At 44.1% G+C, this 22,574-nt stretch overlaps 1 protein-coding gene across 1 annotated transcript; it reads right to left on the bottom strand.

Annotated features, from left to right (window-relative positions):
- Positions 1-1,553: 1,553 nt before the first annotated feature.
- ANKRD13C (ankyrin repeat domain 13C) lies at positions 1,554-21,392 on the bottom strand (the record flags this gene model as incomplete). Its single annotated transcript, XM_079535411.1, has 13 exons — positions 1,554-1,684; positions 2,932-3,032; positions 3,647-3,745; positions 5,137-5,216; positions 5,914-6,075; positions 6,996-7,127; positions 7,857-8,001; positions 9,583-9,649; positions 10,751-10,796; positions 11,684-11,769; positions 12,097-12,201; positions 15,066-15,107; positions 21,032-21,392. The coding sequence occupies 13 exons, from the start codon at positions 21,390-21,392 to the stop codon at positions 1,554-1,556; spliced, it is 1,557 nt and encodes a 518-aa protein (XP_079391537.1).
- Positions 21,393-22,574: the final 1,182 nt, after the last annotated feature.

Raw genomic sequence — 22,574 nt, 5'->3', positions numbered from 1 at the left:
CTGTGTTGGTACGGATGCCAGCAGCTCGGAAGCCTCCTCCACACGCAGCTCCAGGCCCACGGCTGTGCCTGACGAGCTCTTATTGCCTTGTGAGGAGAGAAGCCATTCACCACCTGCACGGTGAGCCGGGTCGGCACCTTCACTAAGCAGCCGTGGGACTTTTTGTACTAAGTTTTGAAACTTACCTCTATTGACTTCCAGAAAAAGTTTTAACTACAGTGCACAAAGAATATAATCTTCAAAATATTTACATCTTTGTACAATTACACCACAGCACTTTAATCTAAATCTCTTAATACAAACAAATAGCACCATTAGCCTTTTGCACAGATTCTTTCTAACAAACCGAAAGCTGGATTACTGTCAAATTAGGAGACTGGAACCACTTGGAATGAGAATAAGCTCGAGAAGGCAGAGCACTGGAACTCCCATCTATTAAAACCACTAAGAGGAAGAAATTAATTTAGAAACATTGTAAGCATTTGCCAACAAAATCCTCCACTGAGCCCTATTCAGTGTGCACCACAATTCAACTAACTTCAAGGAAAGCCTTTCCTCATACAAGACTTGATGCTTGAGCCTCTTGTTCTCAGAGCTCCTCGCACGCAGCCGTGCTTTCCAGCGCCTGCTGACGTCCGCCCATCATGGAGCAAGTCTCCTCGGTGAGTGGGAAAGGAGCAGAAACAAGGGGACACTTGCAAGCTCGTGAACTTCCACGCACGCTAATCAGCACAGCATCATGGACACGGAGAGGACGGCCAAGCCAGTCACAGGGAACTCGTGTGCAGAGCCAACGGAAGGAAAATGAACAACCAGCCCTGTGAGAAAACTAACGCTTCGGAGAGACACGGGTAGCACCAGAACGGCTGCGCTGAGGGGCTGCACTGAGGGGCTGCGGGAGGCACCTCGTTCCCTGCAGAGCAAATGCTGTTTCTGAAGTATATTGCAGTAGGAAAATGCAATCGTTTAATGGTTACCATTTGGTTCATTCGGCTACAGAAAACGCGTTCCTCCTAACTTACGCTCAACTAACATTCAGAGTACTGAAGTATACAGAATGATACATAGTTTACACTTCTTGAAAACAAAGCTTGAAAGAATATAACATGGTCATCTTTAAGTAGGGTGGGACGTTGGAAAGGACGAATATGCAGCTAAGACATTTCAACCTTTACGCTATGGTCCAAGAGTGCTTTCTGTATCAACAAGAAATGTAAAAAAATTTAAAAACGAATGACAGTCCTCACAGCTGTTGAGCATCCTCAGGGCCAGCGAGGCGACAGACGACCTCGCCTGCAGCACTGGATGTATAAACGTGTGAAGGACACATCAGGAGACTTGCTGTCCATCAGGAACTAGATTAGATGCCCAAGACAGTGTCAGTAGATCAGTCATTTGATGCACGTTCCCTTTTCTTCTGGATTAGTAAGTTCATCCCTTTCCCTTGTCACCCACTTCTCTGTCTATATCCGTGGGCTATTTGCATCCATTTGCTTTCACTGCGGTACGCTGGTATTGTTACTTTGTTATTCACCATTAACCTTCCAGTTTAATTAGAGATCAGGGAAGCGGCTGGGGTCCTCCTTGTAGTCATCAGGAATCGTGAAGATGGATTCATCAAATTCGTCGTAACGGAACTCCTGAAAAGTCACAGTGGCTGTGATGGTGGGAAACACAGGAATATCTGGATAGGAAGCACAACGGCACAGTGCAGATCAGAGAAATTAAGGCTTTCCAATGATTACCGACAGTGATTTAATGGTTTTTAAGTTCAGGCCTGCTTATCATGTAGAAGATTTTACACAATGGCAATTCTAAGCTCCTTACAAAAGAAACACCAAAGAGGTACTTCAGAAGAACGTTATTGCAGAAGATGCTCAAATACCCTGAGCAGGGAAACATCAAAGGGTTTTCATTGAGTTGGGTAATGTAATCAATTCAAGGGCTTTCCTTTCACACTGCAGAATCATAAAGTGGAAATGAAGGTGCTGCAAGCACACAGACTGATCTGTGAGGGTACAGGTGATGCGAGGTAAGATAACCTTGCAGTGCCGTTGCTGTGTAACCTGGCACACAACTGAGCACAGCTGTCTGCTCACTGCCACTGCAGTCAGAGGAGAGGAAATGAGACAAGTGCAGGAACTCCTGGGTTGAGATAATGTGAAAGTTGAGCAAACCCACCTGTACAAGTGAGCATTTCAAAATGAAAAAGGCCACTTTAGAGCAAACGTTACACTGAGGTCGAATATTTAAGAATTACCCTTACTAGAATGGGATTACCCTTGAAGCAACTGAAAGCAAGATTCAAAGCTCAGTCTCTAAACAGAACTGTGCTGTTGCAATGGGATGTGGAACATCATCTGCTCAGAATATCCAAGCTTACACAGCTTACTGGCAGGCAAGAAGTCCTGTAACACTCACAAAATGTACTGTTACTTTTTGATAGACTATCCTAGGATAATAAGCATAATCATCGACACCCACGAGTAAGCTGTTTTATATGCTTCCATTTGGTAGCAAAGGTAATGGCTTGGCTTCCATTCACCTCCAGTACATCACCTGTATAATACTTGAGGAAAACAAAATAATAAATGCTATCAAGTTCCTATCTCATGGCTAAGATCATCCTTTAATGCAAGGAAACTTCAGCTTATCTGCTCTTCTAAGAACGAAGCCCTGCCAGCATCAGGAAAATGTAAGTCACAGAGCTGGACTCCTGCTAGCACTGATCTCCTCTGAGCTTCAGATTGTCTCTTTCAAACCAAACATTCCTTGCAGGAACATAACCACGTTCCCCTGACACGTACAGCAACACGCTCTGTTATGTAAGAGTTCTCCTCCAGAACTCAGCAGGACTCCTGAGCACACTGCATGAATAAGCACAGACATTTCTGAAAAACAAAGCCATAAATGTTGTGAGCGCAACCTTACCTAATTTTACAGGAAAGCCTGGTGGAAGCTTCATTTGAACAAATTCTCTAAGTTTGTTAAAGTGCTTGAAGGGTGCAATTACTTCTAAAACATTCAATAATCTGAAAGGGAGAATGGACATCATCACAAATCATTTCACAAAATAACCCAGAGAGCAAAGTGAGTAAAGGGATCTGAAAAACTACACCGTGTCTGCTGTGTGCCCCTAGAGCCCCAATGTCAGCACTGCCACTTTCAGACTGTAGAGACCCACAGTGCGTTGCTGTATGAGTGCAAATGAACCCCCAGCTATGGGTCTCTTGTCCTCATTCCACAAAAGACACTGAAGCACGAAGCCCCACAGCCTCTCCTCCAAAGATAAGATAAGATGCACGGTTGTGCATGGATTTAGAGAACATATAGTTGTGCTGAAACTTGTCAGGGGCAAAAAGGCTTTAGTATTGTGCAGAATCAGACAGATGAGTGCTGTCCAAGTTAACCACACAGCTGCTCACAGCTCAGGTCTGGTCACACGAGACAGCTGCTTTGCCTTGCCAAGAGCAGGCACGCAGCGAGCTCTAACCGCCACAGCTCACCTCCCTAACGACACGACTTGGTCACTGTTTCCAAACTGCTGACATCCCAAATCTGAGCACTGGCAGAACTCTGCAGCTCGCAGGCAGGCTGCCACACCTGATACATGAAGGAACACCCAGAGCCAACGAGTCACACTTACGATTCGATTCCTAGCGGAAATTCCTGGCTCATCGCTATTGTTGCTTTAAAGGTTTTCTTGCTTTCTTTGCAGACCAGTTCTCTACCCAGATGAGGAGCTCTGCAAACGGGAAGGGAGGAGGACAAAGTCAGGTTCCCCCCCTCCTCATTACAACTTCAGCTTTAAAGAAAAGAATTAAGACTCGGTTTTGAAAACCTCAGTAAGGAACCTCTGCAACAAAACAGAGGCTGTGCATAGTAAACACGAGTTGGAAGCCATCTGAATTGAGATTGCTGTGAGCTCTGCTAACCATGGAGACAAGTTAGAATGAGGGAAAAGAAAATAATCTTCAAGTTACTCCATGTGAACATTTTATTAATAATCACGACAGAAAGACCTGACCATTAGCTGGAAATACACAAACCAGTTGGTTGCAGGCATTAATTAAAATAGTCTGTGTGTGAGCAAAGTATCAAACTGAACTGGAAAGCACTAAGTTTGTTTCACAGTTTAAGCTGGAAGCAATCTCTGAGGAAGCAGAGAAGTTACCCTTCTGTCCCCAGAGGACAATAATGGCAAACACAGAACAGAAAACAATTCTGGAACAGAATAGGCAGAAGGTAACAAATCTTACTGTCCTCCAATATAGAAACCTACATTTTCCACTGAATTCCCTTCTGGTAATTGATGACTAGATTTATTTTTATTAACATAGACATACACGTCCTTCTGTGCTGTTCCAGCATAACCTACTTACTGTGCTTGAACATTTATTCTATTTCAAATACATAAAGTAGAAAACCAGCAAAAAGAATCCAAGTGCCTTTTTAGTAAGCCTGTACTGTAATAGTATCTTCCCTGGTAACATCTGACTACAGGAGAACCTATACCATCTGTGGAGCCCAGCTTCTACCATTTCCTTTTGGGTCCTTCCATATGCAGCAGAGCTGGATAACATTCAAGTCCTGGCAGTAAACTCAACTGCTTGGATCTATTACAAACCAAGCTGCTATAACTGAACTGAAAATGTAACTGTCTGCTGCACACCCAGAGGAGAGCACCTTGCACAAATCTGGGTGGTGCAAGGAGTTCTGTATGCCACTGCATTCCAGAAGTCAGCATTTTTGCACACTGACTCTCATTAAGTCGTAAGCTGCTCCTTTAAATATGGAGGATTATTGCCATCGTAAGAAAAGATCAGCAAGTTACAGAAATGAGTCTGACAGGAAATCTTCCCTTAAAAACATCGCTGAGAGGTCTGTATTCACAGTAAGTTGGAATTTCAAGATGCAGGCACGTGCCTACATGCATATTTTCATCTGCAGCAGATGGAATAATCTTGCTTATGTGAGCTGCTGTCAGGTTCTCCAGTCTACAGAAGAACACTAAGTATCTCAGCAATGAAAAGCAAGATCCCCCTGCTCCTTGACAACTACAAACCACAAAGAACCCACGAAGCAGTGGGCGCCAATCAGCAAAGGCTGTCCATGGAAATAAAACAAACTACTTACTTTCCATTTTCAGCAGATATGTACTCCTCCCATGTAATGGTATTGGGTGATGGTGGAGTAAGGGATTGTCGTCTGACCGGCTGTTCAGAGAAACACATCTTAGCAGTTGATCTTTCCTGACGTTCTCTTACAGTTTTACTATTCAAAAGATGCACTCAGTTTGCAGCTGAAACTTCACGTGGCTTTTCTATCTCTTACTCCTCCTTGCACAGACTCCATTTAGCTACCAGGCCTCACACAGCTCTGCATGCAGACGCTGGCTGGTGCGGCACATCAGCTCATCAGTTAATTCAAGTGCTTGAATGGCAAGTAATAGAGCACGAGCTCATACAGAAATAAATCAGCCCTTCTTAAAAGGCTCGTCTGCGTGTTCCCAGATGATGTCTGGCTCATTCTGAATAGCTCTCAACTTCATGGTGATAATAACAGGCTTAATCCGTTTTAATGAAGCTAAATGAGAACGTAATTGAAAGAAGAACCAGGAAGGGCATTCGAGACAATAAATATTTGGTCTAACGAAATTGAAGTGATTTGCCACAGCTAAAAACATCCCCTGTATTAACAGACAAATTAAGACTGAAGCATTCAAGAAAAAAAAAATGTCTCAGTACATGCACTAATCAGCACAGTACACAAACAGATGAGCAGGAATGCATTAAAGGTCATATCATTTTAAATATGACACTCAGAATGGAACAAGGATATTATTTATTAATCTTGCTACATTTATCCTCTCTGACAACAATTCACACAGTGAGAAGAATGATGTAAGTATACCTCAAAGTTTTGTTCCATTAAGTTGCCACCTTTACTCAGGCTCTCCATGATAGCTTTATTTCGAAGAATATCCTCCTCACTGAGATGTTCTCTTCTTTTTCTTGATTCTAATACAAGTCCATTCACCAGGTAGAAATCTGCCAAAAAGTTCCCTACCCTTTCCTAGAAGAAAGGAATTAGACATTGGAGAATCACAGAAGATTAAATAAAACCACTTGAAGTCTTCTATATACGATTAATTGCAGTATGGTGAGTCCAGGATTGAAATGTTTCAATGTAAACTTACACATCTCACCATGTGAACTCTCATCATACACTCCCCCCAACCTACACACAGAACAGAGTAATTCCCCCAGTAATTGGTATTTTACATCAATGGAAACTAAAGGAGAAAAGACTGCTTCAGAATCTGAGAGTGGCCAAGGGAAATCCCACTAAAAGCCCCTCCACTAAGCTGTGCTAAATGGTAACTTACACCCATGGTATTTTACACACTTAGAATATAGATTTCTGATTTCACAAAAGGAAAGAGCTCCGAAAAACCAGCTCAGCAGAAAAGCTGTGGTAAATGGCACTACCTGACATCCAAGTCAATACAGCATCCTTCAGAGCTATCTCAAAAAAGCAACTTCCTACATAACAAGGCAGAAGCTTCAGTGTTCTCACACCTGAGAGTTTGTGCCTCAGACTGGCAACACTGGAAGGAATGAGCAAAGCAAACTGTGGCCAGAATGCTTTCACCCTCCTGCACTCCACAGACACAGGGACATACAGAATTCTTACATAAATCCTGGGATGACTTTCCATTCTCTACGTACTGCCATTTGCAGCAGTGTTTCTCCACACACACTTCAGCTGTAGTTGGCTATTTTTTTCCAAGCCACCATTCCCTGATGCAGGCAGCCCACAAGACACGCTGTGTCAAACTAGTGACAACTGTGGGGACAGGGGAAGCCACTTTTCTACTCCACCCCAAACATCTGATCCTTTCACTCCTCCTTTCTTCCCAACCACATTATGACATGGCTGCCTGCACCATTTTGCCTTCAGCAATGCCAGCCTGACAACTTCCTTTGGCTTACTGTTTTGTCTTCCCGAAAAAGCCATCCCGTTTGGGCACGTGTGAAGGTGATCGATTTGGTTGATAACGTTGCTGAGTAAATATCACTGCTCATCAAAATGTCAACCTCTTCCTCTGTTTCCATCTCAGATTCCTGGAAGGAAGATTACCAAGCACGGCACAGAATTTAATGATCATGACCAATCTTTTTTTTTTTTAATAAATAATTTTAAGAAAATGAAAATCAATAAACATATTCCTTTGGCACTTTCCCCACAACCAGCACTACTTGAATTTCCAAACTGTTTTGTGGAAGCTCTGATATCAGCTGCTCACCAAACCGTTTCAGCTTAAATCTCAATGCAGTGTCCAAGTGTGATTTACCCAGAGGCTCACCACCAGCCAAACCCTTCATATAAACCCACCAGCTGAAGTGACTGGCAGATAGAGCTATAAACACAAGCCTGACCAGACACAGCAGGCCCTCCCAGTAAGACCCTTGCGCTGTTAACAACCAAACTGGCCACAGAGTGACTAATGGGGGCAAAGCAATGGCAGGCAAGTTTGAGAATTCCACTTGAGGAAGCCCTGAATTATGCCCACAGGAAATACTATAAGCAGAATGCTTCAAACTCTGAAATATATTCATCTGCCCAGGAGGACACTGAATTTTCCAGCAGATTTGAATTCTATTTCTCTCCGATTTCTTAGCTCGCATTAACAAGCAGTTTTTCAAAATAAAAGCTTATAAGCTTGTATCAGCTGAACAAAACTGTAGTTTGCATTTCTTTGGAGTTTGGGTCTTTCTGAGAGGCACACCTTGTTCAGTAAATTCAGACTTCTGATGGGAAGTAAAGGGTTGAGGTGTCGCACAGATCCTTACCTCGTGATGTATTCGCTGGTAAACTTTTTGCTCATTGTCTAAAACTACAAAAGATTCAGAGGGTGCTGCATCACCATTAAAAATGAAGCTTAAATCCCCTCGTTGGCACTTCATGTCAGTAAAATCTATCAGAGTTGTGTCCAGCCTGTGAAAATACACCAGAACATTAAAAGAAGTTACCCATAAGCAGTCACACTTATTGACTGTAAGCTCTGCTTTCAAGGAGAAGCCTTTGATTACTATTATTATTTATTTATTGGCACAAACAAGTTAAGGTTCAAGTCTTCATAGAATATGCCGTTATTTAAGCCTGGGTATAGAAATAAAAATTGGGTAAGAAACACTCAATAGGTGTCACATTACTCTTACCATGGAGCTGGATGGGGAGCTGCACTGGATGGCCCTCAGAGGCCTCTAAGGATTCTATGAGAACATGGCCTATTTTTATGCCATCTTCATAGAAGTGCCACCTATACCTTCATATCATATTTTTAGCATCCACTACATACACTCCATGCTTTCTAAAGAGAAACAGCAGAAGGAAGTGACAGAAATTATGTAGCCAGTGTGTGCTACACAATGAGAAACGTAACTACACCCTGCAACAAACAGCTGCAGCCCCACAGCTGAGTAGCCCTGGTAAGATGTGGCTGCAGTTACAAAGAGGACTAAAAAAGGGCCTCCATCCCCATTTGAAACATCTCAGTTACTGTTGTTCTTCTTTTCTCTCACCAACAGAAAAGAAATGCTCCTGCTGAGCTGGAAATCAAGAGCTGGAGCCAAGTACAAAGATCTCTCTAGCAACTAACAGGTATTATTGTTAGAATATTTCCTTCTTTGTGAAGTTGGTTAAAGAGCCTGAATTCAGTAGCCACTTCACTTCCAAAGGGTGGTTGCTTAATACTCATCATGTATTGGCCTCTAAATTCATGAAAGAATCTGCAGTTACATCCTTGGAGTGTCAGCCTCACAACTCCCCTCTGTGCAAGCAGAAGAGAGAAACGAGAAGGAAAATAAATGGTCTCAATGGACTCAAGTCTAAGCTAAGTTCACATATCTGTGCCAAAAAGCTGTAGTACGAGAACAAAATGTCCATGATCTTCTGAATCATAGCTGTATTTTCCCTCGTTAAAGTTTAGGAACCAAAACAGACACCTGAGCCCAAAATCACAACTGAGGGCAGCTGAACAGCCAGGCTCAGCAGATGTCCAGGAATCTGTGAATCCTTCACAGCGAGCATTTTAAACAGAGAAACTGCATCACTCTTCTTACTACACCTCCTGGAGCAGCAAGATTTCTCCACAAAATACTGAAAGCTCACTTATATTTAAATATACTTACATTTGGGGGTTGGACTTGATCTCTGGAGGTCCCTTCCAACCCCTACAATTCTGTGATTCTGTGATACTTGTAACACGAATTTTCAGATATCAAATTCCTGTTTTTCAATCAAATCATTGCCAAACTGCACCAAAGCCTCTATCTACCAGCCAGAACTGGGTTTGCTTTATGTGAAGTGACTCGAGAATTAAAGCTAACTTCAAACTAATGGTGGAAAAAGACTGTAGATGAAAGCACTTCCTGCCTCCAAGCACCTATGTACCAACACACCGGTGTTTCACAAGCATTTGCAAGCAATCACTTCCAGACCACACTGAAACCAGCGTTCCCATCAACACGCAGACATCTGTGACTTAGTAAACTCGAATGGCAGATCAGTGCTTACCTGATATTTATACCTTGTTTGTGTATTTTACATGCATCAGAAGGCAGAATTCGGGAGAGTAAAGGCACTAGAAGTAGGTAGAGAGATTGGACAATTAGAACAACGAGGTTTCTCTGCAAGGTACTTTGAGTAAAACTGCACCCCACCTTGAATTTCAATGTGTTGTAATATAAAAACACAGCATATCCATTTTCCATCATCATCTCAGCACAAGCACACTAACGTCATGCTTGTCTATTAACTAACTGCAGGACTGATACACCCTTGTACAGAATATCTCCAGCAAAACAAAACTTGAAGCCTCCTCATTTTAAATGAACTAAACCATTTGTGAGCTCTAGTAACTTGTCTTCTAACTGCCTGGAGTTTTAATTCTGCAGTTGGATATTTTATTTGAATATTATGCCAGCTGAAAGCCCAGCCACAATTAAACAGAACACAGGCAAGCAGAAGACAAATCCAAAGCACTAAGGTTTAAAACCTAAGGAAACGTTGAATTACCAGAGGAACTGAGAGCCAGCCCAGTGTTACAAGCCAGACACGTGAGCCCACAGCTGTGCCTATTTTAAAAAGCAAGATTTACTGCAATAAGAACAAATAATGGCTTTTCAGCACCTTCTTCAAACGGCACCACGAAGAACTGAGACCACCTGCAGAACTGAGCTCGCTCAGAGCACCAATGGTCAGCACCAACACACTGCTCAGGGCCTTTCTCCCCTCAGGAGAGTACCCCAAACACGGGAATGATGCAGGCAGAGGAATGCCCCCTGCATGGTGACACTGCTGGAGAAGACAACCACTGCAAGCTGGTGCCAAGCAACTGAATGCCACAAGTCCTGTCACTCAGCAGAACTGCACAAACCACTGCTCTGCAGTGATACCAGATGACCAGATTAAGGCATTATAACATTTTGTTCTTACAACCATATTCTTTAACAGCTTGCTCCCCTCCCCATCTCATATCGTGTGCCTAGATTACAGAATTAAACTAGAAAAAGTCATTAAAAATAATTCAGAAAAAAAAAGTGTCTGTCCTTTATTTGCACTTTACAACACGATTATGAGTTTTCCAAAATACAAACTGGAAACAAATTTCAGCTTGAGAGAACAGGTGTGTGGAGGCCTGATAATATTATCTCCCAATGAAAAGGGATATGCAGTCACTTACCCCAACTTTGAAAATCCCAGTGAAGCTCTAGATAGAAGTCACCTAGCTGAGATGAAAAGAATACATTGACATTTTGGTCAACTGTGAAACGTGCTGGAAGTTAAGCAAAGTTTGTGTTTTGCCAAAAAAAAAAAAAAAATACCTTTTCCCCCCTATGATGCAAATAATTGAACTTCAATTGAAATTCCACATTTCTGAAGCTTCACCAACAGCAGAATCAGTAATGCTAAACGTGTGCTTCATTTAAGCTACTAATCTTTGATGATTTTTTTCTGGAAAAAAGTTACACAGCTATTAAGCTGTGAACAAAATAAATTGTAAATCCCAACTTTAAAAGCCTGCAGAGCTCTTTGTTTGCTCTGACTGACCACACCTAACTGCATTCTCTGAATCAATGGATGAGGTTTCACCTACCAGTATCCATGTACATAACCTCCAACTTATACTCTAGAAATACACTTCCAATCATCAGTACTGACAATTGTTTGACTGTGCTCAAGAAAAACTGGCTGCTGCATGCAGAGGGAGAACTAAGCTTAGAAAAAACTCCCTTTCTTTACCAAGCATTAAACAAACAAAAAAACCATCATTGGTGATTGGTGACAGGATGCAACAGCAACTTCTTCGCCAGGCTGAGATTTAAGAAGCCTTAGAAAGCCAATGAAATAAGCACAGATTAAAAACACATCCTTTGACTTTCAGGTTGAAAAGATGGCAGAAAGGGCTCTCTTATCCAAGGCTTTCTTCTGCCTGAATTTTAGAATTTGAGGGGGAGCATCTTAGGAATGCACACCGTTCTGTGAGCCCTTGGCATGGACAAAAAGCTTTTTTTCTTTTATCAGTTTGCTAAAGCATCCTTCCTATACGAACAAAAGCTACCAGTTTCTATCACAATCTGGTTTTTGCCAACAAAGCTGCCTTCAATTTACCTACCTCTTTCAGGGCTTTTAATAATCGAGGTCGCTTTTCTTCAACACTTTCCCTGGACTGCTGTTTAAGCTTCCTTAGGAGTGCTGTAACTGAACAGAGGTTAAACATAAGGTAAAGCTGTGCTGCTTGGCAAACTGCAGCTTAGTGCTGTCATGCAACAGATTTTTAAAAAATGAGAAATAATTGCTGTTAATAAAGCATTTCATCACTTTGGAGTAATGCACTTCAAGTTACAGTAATTATAAACAATTCAATGTGATCACAGTAGGAAGAAAAGCTTCAGAAACTGCTTATAACCTAAAGCATTTGATTATGTCAAGATATTTACTAACACATGTATACACGTGTAAAAAGACACATGGTATGTGTGTATATTGCTGAATGTGATGCAGAAGATTCTTCAGCAATGATCTTACTCATTTGTCTGTCTCCATAGCTGATGGCTTCTGCAAGAGGGCTCCATCCCTGAGCATTTTTCACCTTTACTGGAGCATTGTGGGCTAAAAGCAAGTGGGCACATTCTGTAACAAAGCAGCAATAATTGCTGTCAGTAAACACAATGGGTACTGCAATTACATAATTCATGACAGAGGAAACAGTAACGGAAACAAGAATAAAACAACTAGTAGATATTCAATATATTAAGCACCATCAGAACACACATCCAAATTATGAACTCAAGCTATAAATAATTTTCAAAAACATTCATGAAATTATTTATTGCATTTTCCTATTAAATATGAGCACTGAAAACATCACTGGCAATCAACAACCAATTGCATTACCACTGAAAGACATTTCCTTGTGCTTTTCATAAAGATGTACTGTTGTGTATACACACTCACTCATCTATGTAAAAAATACTTTAAAATGCTTGTTTAATCACCTCTGTGTAATGTCTACCTCTGAAATGTTAGAACATGTGCATAACATGCTGTGCAGCAAGTTACCCTAGGACTAGCAGAGTGCCTCCATAAAGCACAACAGCACAGAGCTCCACTTGCCATGCACTGCATTGTTTGCCCACGCATCAAAGCAGGCCTTGATGCTCTCCTGGCCTCTTGGCACACGTGTGCTGTGCTACCAGAGCACACCAACATCCCATAAACACCACACCAGTTCCTAGCGTAGTCTCAGCTCAACTTGCATTCCTTTCTCTAAGGATAAAAGCTGATGATACAATCAGGAGCTGCCCTTGAAATTCAGAAGGGAAGAAATGGTTCAGTATTTCTGTGTTTTGAATAAGCTGTCCTTGTTTTAAATGGTCCTTCCATTCCTAACTATGGAAAGCTTCCTCACCACAACTCATTAAAATCAACCCGACCCATCCGCAATGATACAGCAGCATGGAGCGGGAGCTGCAGGCTAAAGAAACTCTCATTATGAATAGGATGGGCAGGAACTGCAGATAGAGGACCTTCCTGATCCTTCGCCCACAGGTGTTACAGGAAACCTTACCAGTCACTCAAGATGCAAAAATCATGAGTCACTGGAAAACGTGGCGTTAGGAAAGGAAGAGCTGCTTTACTGGTGAGCACCCCATCCTCTGTGGTAAACAAACAAAAGCCCTATGTACCCTGTCCAGAAACATGCAGAGATATTTTCTGCAGGCTCAAACAGTGCCTAAAGCAATGACTACACTGATGTGGAACAGGCATTTACCAGCCAGACCCCATTTTCAGTTAAACAAACAGGATGTCAGGTTCACCCTGCAATTCACCAAAGTCTGGCTGCAATGCTGCTACATGCACCCCAGCAGTCCACATGCACCATCCCAGAAAAGCTGCCCCTCAGCATCAGTCAGACTGGCTGACATGGCAGCAAAGGGCCTGGGGGTCTCAGAGAATCAAAGACCAAGCAGGAATAAAAGTCAAAACAGTAAAACCAGGTATTGTTCTTGATATCATACACCAATAGTCCTGCTCCAGCCAAGCTACATAAAGGCTTACCATAAATATCCCAAGTAATTAAGGGCTTTACTCATGGGATGGCTGACAAAGAAGCCAGGAGCGAACTACAAAGCGAGATCTCAAATACGCAGCCAAAGGAAAAAGGAGTAAGGGGAAGAACTGCTTCTCCTCTCCTTGCTATGCTATGTGCCACGATAATCAAGCAATCTGACAGCACTGAACAGCAAGGGCTTTTCATCCTAGAGCTGAAACATAAAATAACCACAGTTCAAGAGAAAAAGTATTCAAGTGTACCAAATTAAGGGTGATAAATTCTTTCACTTGGTATCAAAAGAAGCATCTTTGATCAAAATCATTTGTACTCCAGTGACATGACATTGCTGCAGTTAACAGCCCAGCTACAGAGCTGGGCTCACCACACACCAGGTGCAGGACTCTCACAGCTTGACAAAAGCAAGGCATTCTTTCTCTTGTTACAGTAGAGAAAAAGAATTCTAGTGTCATGGAGACTTAATCATATTCCAAGTTGTTGTTTTTTTCCCCAGTCCTGAAATATGCCTACTCCGACGCTTTCTATTTCAAATAGAAATGTGAATCCTTTGCCTTGAAATGCTGCTGTAAAAAAAAAAAAAGAAGTCCCCCAAGGATATCTGAAAAGGTGACAGCCATCACAGATCAACAGGCAGCACAGCCTGGTAGGCTGTCCTGGACCCTGCAGAGAGCAGCCAGTCCTGGAACACAAAGAAGCAGGCAGGCAGTGGGCAGAGATCTGAATCAGGGGAGGAAAGGAATATGCAAAAGGCAGGGATTGATTACGATTCCACTTGCAGAGTCACTTTATTCCAGAAGACATTTTTGTTCATAACAGAAAAGGCTAACAGGGGTCATTCAAGACCTCTAATGAGCAGATCAGTAACAACCACAGCAAAACTATTAACCAAGAAAACAATGAAGAAAAAGGGCACCATCACACAAAAGGAATCAATAAGCCTTCTGTTAATAGCATTAAAACAGAGATCTGCCTGGATGAAGACTCCTGCCTACCCAGACTGAGCGTGTCCCACTCGTTTGGACACCATGAGGACACAGGCACGAATGTGCTTGCCTCCACTGCTGAAAGCTGTTCCTTGTTTCTCAATCTTCTATGATATTCCAAGTCCTTCTAACTGTGCAACAAGACAGAAGCTAGTTCTTGTTCCAGTCTCACAAAGGAGCCCAGCGGTCAGAACTCCTTCTCTGCCATTCTCTCCTCCCAATCCAGCCCTCCGCCTGCCTGGCTCCCTGATTTTGGCCTAACAGGCAGCCCTAACTTTCTTACAGACTTTTCTCTTTCACATCTGGGCAGCCCCTACTTTGCAGAAAACCTTAACTTGCAACAGGTTCGAAACACAAGATCACATTCAGAAAAATTGAACGGTATTGCCTCTAAATTCTCAGGACAACTTAAGAGTTACAAAACCAAAGGTTTTACCAACCTTTATGTCCCAACATCACAGCAAGATGCAAAGGAGTGTTTCCTAAAAGAAAAAAGAAAATAAAATGAGATTAGCTCCAACATAACAGAATTCATTGCAACTCCTTCAGGAGTCTGGACACACAGCTCCCACACTGTTATTAAGAAACCACACAGCCTAAGGAAGGAGCAGGTACACATACAACACAGCAGTTACTAAGCAAGTCCAACATACAGATTTTTTATTATGCCTGTTAAAATATAGCTGAAACATTTCATGGGCCAGCAGGGCTTCTTAATTATACCTTGAAACCTGCCAAAGTGGCACAAGTGTATCTTTAAGAAGGCAATAACCCAAACCTCTGAACTCATGGTCTAAGAAATATGATATTTTACACAGAATGACATATCTAGGGTAAAAGCTACTCAAAGATACGACACTTATTAAAGTTTTAGGAGCAAATTTTATTAATTTTTCAAAGACTGAGCATAAAATTTTTACTAATACAGCAACAGACACATTGCAGAATAAAAATCATTTCCCTAAAGAAAACCCAACCATCCACCACCACCTTCTGGTTACTTCAATGCCACGTTTCCAAAGGAAGCTTCCAAGACTACTAGCAGATATTAAAAACGTGATTATTTTCCTGGCTCTAGGTGACCCAGTTTAGACTCCTGCTCTTAGATATGCACAGTAAAGGTACAGAGAGCTGTTTTTCTCAATTAGTGCTGCTACCAGAATTCTGATATATTTCATTTTGGGGGCTCAAGGATATAGGATCCTTCCATTTCAATGTAACACTTTGTACATTCAAATGTTTTCTTGCCAAGTTAATTACTTGTAAACAAGTTTCTTTTGCAATTATATCAAACATAGTTGATCTTAGAAGTATTTTACAGCATCACGTTAGCAATAAGCACTTGCTGCATGCCAAGGATGATGCACATCTCAACCATGCAATCCAAAACATTCATAGATTGCTGTATGAAGCAATCACCAACACACCGCAGTATCTCTGATCAGTGGAATCTCTGATCAAGATAGGCAAGCAGTCAAAGTCAGAGTTTGCAAGTGGTTTTCAAATAGCTTTCCAAAAAAAGAAACTAACAACAAAAAACAACAGCAAAACAAACCACACCTTTTCAAACACTGCATAAGAGCCAGACAGCTCCAATATCTACAAGAGCTTGGCATATTGAGAAGAAACAACAAGATGAGAGTTAACCAAGTGTTTGGCAGCCTTCCTGAGAGATGTGGTGAACGTTCCAGCTGATAAGTGGGAAACGCAGTTGTGCAATATCACAGCATTTCAAAACCCCTCTGGACAAGGTTCTGAGCAACCTGAACCAACTTTGATGCTGTTTTGTGCAGGATGCTGCGCTACATCACCTCCAAAATGCTCTTCCAGCACAGATTTTACTTTGATACTCGATCTTCACACCAAAAAGTATGCAACCCAAAAACTGAACAGGAAACTTACAGACAAGGTGGGGTAGGAAAAGGACACAGAGCAACAGTCATTACAACAATTGAGAAAGCACAGACATTAGAATCTATCAATTCCAGAATGAAACAACAAGCAGTTTGTGAAGGAGATGACAAGAATTCTTGCTGGTCTCTAACCAGTGGGATTCTAGCAAAGAGGAGTGTAAGGTTTTTCTGACATCTACCAGATAAAACAAGAGGTTTGCTGCAGCACACAGGGAGAGGTAAAGCCTCAAGGAAGGGAGGAGAAGGAAATGCACGGCAAGCACTAAAGAGAGGGACGTTGCAGCACCTGGAAACATTGCCATTCCTATGGCACTCTGCATCGCTCCAGCCTTTTATCACTGCCCAGGACAAGTCCTTGTCAGACACCACTGCATGCAGAACAGCCACAAAGCCATGCACCTTTCCATTCCAGCACAAATCCATTGCTGCTTCACAAACAGCTCCCACGGAGGTCAGGCACCCAAATATGTTTGTGGGCCTCGGCCTGGCAACAGAGCACTGTCTCACTCCCAGATCCTCTCCCCAAATGGTCACCATCTCAGCAGGAACTGATAAACAAAGCCAGCTTTGGCACAATTAAAAAACAAGCACAGAGCAGCATCTTGCTGTTCCATCACTCATCATCCTTCTTAACATCTGATAAATCTGTAGAGCTGTTGACTGTCTTCGAGCCAAACAAAATGAGTTTTCCCAGTAGTAAAGTTAAGTCAGAGTTACCAAATAAACCATTCAAACTATTCCAGGTTAGATGCCACATAACAAAGAAATTATACTGAGGAATTACTCGATACACAGAATGCCTCTGTGCAACCTTCAGCATCTCTGCTCCAAGAGGAGGGAGGAGCAGAGCTGTCCAAAGAGGAAGGATCCTCATCTGTCTGACCACAGTCTTAAGTGCATTCATTCTGCATGGGACAACTGAGGGAAGGCAAAGGTCTCAGGACAGATGTGTCCAGACGGGGCCATCCAGCCACTGTCACTCAACATCCTCAAGCAGCAGCAGCAGCGCTGATCGGGCTCAGAACCAGCCAAAACCTTCCCAGAGATCTCATCTCAGAAGCCTGGCTGGCCAGCAGGCACACCACACATCTCACTGCTCCTCCTTCAGGAAAGCTGGGGATCTGGAAGTGTAAATACAGCCCCAGCAGCTGCGAGGGCAGTGCCACACAATTACACTCCCTATAGCACTCAAGACTCATGAATTAAGTAGCACCAGCATCTACAGGACTCAAGTGGAATTGTCCCACTGGAATTCTATAATGCTACAACCTTCAGCTCCATCAACCCTTGAACATAAACCACAAATCATGTTTAGTTGCTTAAGCTTGGCTTCTGCCAGAACAAGCACAAGGGAAGGAGAGGGGAGTTCCACTTCTTGCAGCTGCAAGGCCAGCTGTAACAGCTCGAGGTGTTCAGTGAACTGCAGCATAATCACAACAGCAAGTGCCAGCACACACGTGGCTCTGCAAGGGACAGCTTCTGTTAAGACAAAAGAGGGTGCAGCTTCACTGTGATGTTTACCTACGTGACAGAGCTGCAATTATTTACAGCACTCTTCCTATTAAGAGGCTGACACGCGGGATGACTTCACTGCAGTGTCACAGATACTTGATGCGATTGTTCCCAGACCTACTACACGTGGATATGTGTGTGCACGTGGATACACGTGAAAAGCCGCAACCGAATTTCTTCTCCTTTAGGTTTCTTTGCTGGTAACAGCTTGATTCACCTTAGAAACAAAGCCCACTTAGCCCTTCCATCTAAAGAATGTTTCTTCAGTGTCCATAGCTTCAGAAACCAACTTTTACATTTCCCTGCCCACATTTAGGCTACGGGGCCTTAACCTGAGATAGCAGTGATTCCTGCAGGTCTCCAGCCAGGCCGTGCAACCAAAATCATCTGCACTTCCCTTATGAAAGGTTAGAAGTTAAACACACTCATGTAGATATCTGGCATGCCTATGAGGCAGCTGAGTGTCTTCTGATAGTAATTCAGCAAGATTTATCTATTTCAGAAACAACTATTTTCTTCTGAAAATATGTTTAAGCTTTTAAAAGTGTGTTACAGCAAAAATAAAAGTAATCTAAAAACATACACAAGCTCCTGCCTTTTGGAATAATGATGCTGGTCTCACCAACAAGAAATGCTTTTTTTGAGGTTAATTCAGAGTGCAGCCTGGCTAGCTCTCTATTTATTGCTACAGCCAGCATTTGTTGTATCAGAACACCACAAGTTTAATGTTCTGTGGGACGTGGCTCTTCTACTTAACCGCTCACTAAAAATGGAACTGAATTATAAATAGTAACTGTTACTAGAAGTTGTCCCTCTTCTGTCACTTCCATATCATGCTCTAGGATTCTTCAAACTGACTTCTGAGTATAGTTGTAAGCTGAAGTTATCTACCCCAAATAACTCACAATTCAAATATGTAAACAAGTGGCAGATGGACTCAGGCAGGAAGAAAACAATAACAAGGAAGTAACAGTCAGGCCTTTGGTATGTCAAGGCACCAAGGGTTTGGTTTTGTTGTTGGTTTCTGGTTTTGTTTTGGATTGGTTTGGGTTTTTTTTGTTGGTTTTTGGTTGGTGTTTTGTTTTGTTTTAATTTAAGGACAAAAGAACAGTGAAAGTAAAACTTTGGAAGAAGATGGAACAGAAATCCACACTGTTCCTATTGCAACCAGCAGTGAAAATGAAGAAAAGTTCATTAAAAAAATACATATATACTATTAAAAGTATATAAACATACATGAAAACACAGTATCAACACTTGTGATGGACACTGAAGACAGCAGTTCAGCAAAGATGGGTCACGAAGTGCTTCAAAGTACAGACACAAAGCTACAGCAATGAGTCATTTGATAGGAACTGGAAGAGATGTAGGGAAGAAGGCAGCAGAAGGCACACAGGGAGAAGGTTTCTTTCCAGGCCTGTTGCTTTCATTCTACCAGACTTTGCTGCAACTCTTGGAATGAAGATGACAGGATAAATATATCTGTAGCAATATTTATAGCAGGCTACTTAGAAAAATGTTATGACAGTTGTAAGAAATGCTCCTTCCTATCTCATTTGAGGAAACTGAGCCGTGAGCTACTCCAGCATACACCAGTTTGTGTTTCAGAGTGCTTTCTATTATCACGGAGACAGTTTTAAATTTCTAATTATGCTATTTTTCCCATCGTATCAATCCTAAGACTGCCCTATATTACTGTTTGGTTTTATTTTACACAACACAATTAAGTAAAACAAAGGGAACACTTATCTCATCATCAGAAAAAGAGAGTAACTCTACCCTTTAATCACAACTTGCCCAGACACCACATGCAGGATGACTTACACCCTCCTGCAGAAACGTATCATCTTACTCTGGAAAAAGGCAGGAAACACACAGACGAAAGCTAACCGTGAAACTTCAGCTGACTTGACAGGCAAACTTATTTTACAATGTAAAACATTCCCCAAATTAAACATATCATTTTAAAATGCCCTATCGAGGCTTCGAATGGTTGCACATCTTAAAGTAATGCAAGGCTCATCTTAAAGTAATGCAAGGCTCGTTTTTCTACCTCTGTTACTATTGCTTCTCTGTCCAAAGCAAGTAGGAAAAGCAGATGACAACCTTTTGCCTCTTTCAAATCCCAAAACTATATATATACACATATATACACACACATCTCTCTCTCTCTCTCTAATTTTTGTTTAAGCTGGGGAAAACCTAAAGATAATCCCACCAACAGCCAAAGAAGCCACTCCCAAGTGTCCCCTAAGCCCCATCATTCCTAAAAAGCAAACAGGTGACAGTTCACACACTTCAAAAAAGAAAAGAAGAAAAATAAAAGGCGTTCTTGCAAAAATGCATCTTCAGGTCTGAAGCAAGACTTTGTAAGAGGAAGTTCTTCCAGGACAACACAAACAGCAGCGATGCACTCATTCCTATTAGTGAATCCAGGACACCCTGGCGATAGGAGGCACAGCCACACTGCTGTGCAGAGCTCACTGCAACTCCCAGCACAGCTAACTACTAAACCTCAGGGAAGATAAATGCACTTAAAACAGTAAGATAAAAACAATTAAAAACAGAACCATCACGGTTGGAAAAGCCCTCTGAGCTCCCCAGTCCACCCCCCTATGCCCACGTCCCTCAGTGCAACATCCCAGGGCTCTGAACACCCCCAGGCTGAACAGCACAGCCTGTGCCTCACAACCTTCTGTAGAAGGAAGAGATGAGAGCTTGAGCTAAGCAGAAATGAGACAGCGAGGGTGATGAAACTCTCCAAAAACATGACGGAAGAAGGAAAAAGCAGCTCACACAAAGCAGAACGAACACTGTATGCATCAAGCGGTGCTGCCTGGCCCGGTGTGCCCTGCGGGTCCGGCCCGGGCTGCTGAGGCAGCTCCCCAGGGGGGAAGGCAGGAAGGCAGGCAGAAAAGCAGGCAGGCAGGGAGCACCGTCCGCCCCCAGCAGCCCCGAGCACGGCCTCGCCCGCCGCTCACCGTGGCTGTCCTTCTGGCCGATGCCCTGCGTGCGGATGAGCGCCGACAGCCGCCTCACGTCCCCCTTGAAGACGCACTCGTGCACGGGGAAGTGCGCGGGGCTCCGCTCGGGCTCCGCGGCCGGGCCCGTCCCGCCGCCCGCCAGGCCGCCCTTCGGCGGCAGCCGCTGCTGGTGGTGGTGGTGGTTGCTGAAGATGCGGTGCCCCCCGGCCCGGCCACCTTTGCCGCCGCTCCCGCGCCCCCCGGTGAAGATGGCTCCGGGCGCGGCGGCCGCCTCCTCCTCGCCGTGCCCCAGCAGGTCCCCGTCCTCCTTGCTGGGTTTGTGGTCCCTGCGCAGCGAGCGCAGCTTCTCGCCGGTCATCGCCGGCGGCGGCCCCGCGGGCGGGGAGGGGGGGGACCCCGCCGGGAGACTGGCCGCGGCCGGAGGGAAGAGGCGCTCAGAGCCGCGGCGGCGAGTCCCGTCCCGTCGGCATCCCCCGCCTCAAACGGCCGCGGAGCTGAGGAGCCCGACGCCCGCCCGCCTCCGTCTGACGCCTCCCGCCCGCGGGGGCCCGCTCAACGGCCCGGCGCCGCCGCCATCTTGGCCGGCTACTCCCGCGAGAGGCGCGGCGCGGGGCGAGACTTGGCGGCACCGCGAGACGGCGGTGGGACACCGCCCCTGAGCGCCCGGTCAGCGCGGGCGGGCGAGAGGGCGCCCCGCAGCGGGCAGAGCTGGGCGGGGCTGCTGGCCTTCTTAGTGGGGTTACCTCACGGGTACGGGATGAGAGTCGTCACGGTTGGAAAAGCCCTCTAAGCTCACCAAGTCCAATCAGAGCCCTCACCAAGCCCACCGGCCGTGTCCCCTGGTGCCACACTAGTCCCCTAGTTCCACGGCCATGGAGCACCTCAAGGGACGGGCAGCCCGTGCCAGTCGGTGCCTGACCACCAGCAGCGCCTGCCTGCCAACCCGCAAACCCCCCGTCCCAGCTGTCCGAAGTGCTGCAGTTCCAAAGGAAGGAAGGCACGCGGGTTTGCCGAGGAGAAAACCACAGCCTGTAGTGCCATCGCAGCAAGAAGAGGGGGCCCAGGTTCTCAGTCCGTGGCAAATGTTTTCTCTGAACATACAATCACAGAATGATTGGGTTAGAGGGAAGCCCCAGACTCCCCATCCCACCTCTGCTCAGAGCTTTCCTGCCCCCCCAGGGCCCATCCATGGCCTCGGCACCTCCAGGGATGGAGACCCATGGCTCTGGGCAGCAGTGCTGGGGCCTCACCGCCTCTGGGTGAACAACTTCTCCCTCACATCTGACCCAAGTCTCCTCTTTTTCAGCTTAAAGCCATTCCCCCTTGTCCTATCTACTCACGTACAAAGTCGTTCTCTTGTTTATCAGCTTCCCTCAAGTACTGAAGGCAGCAATGAACTTCCTCTGCAGCCTTCTCTTCAATCTAAATAAGCCCAGTTCCCTCAGCTACAAACTGATTCCTTTCAGGTCCGGTTGTGAGGAGGCAAGCTGGCTCCGTAATGGCTTGGTTAGAGCTTTAGTTACTCAACTCTGGACAACAA

Source organism: Tetrao urogallus (assembly GCF_951394365.1).
Source record: "Tetrao urogallus genome assembly, chromosome: 5".
NCBI classification, from domain to species: Eukaryota; Metazoa; Chordata; class Aves; order Galliformes; family Phasianidae; genus Tetrao; species Tetrao urogallus.
This window is presented reverse-complemented; position numbering and strand designations above follow the sequence as displayed.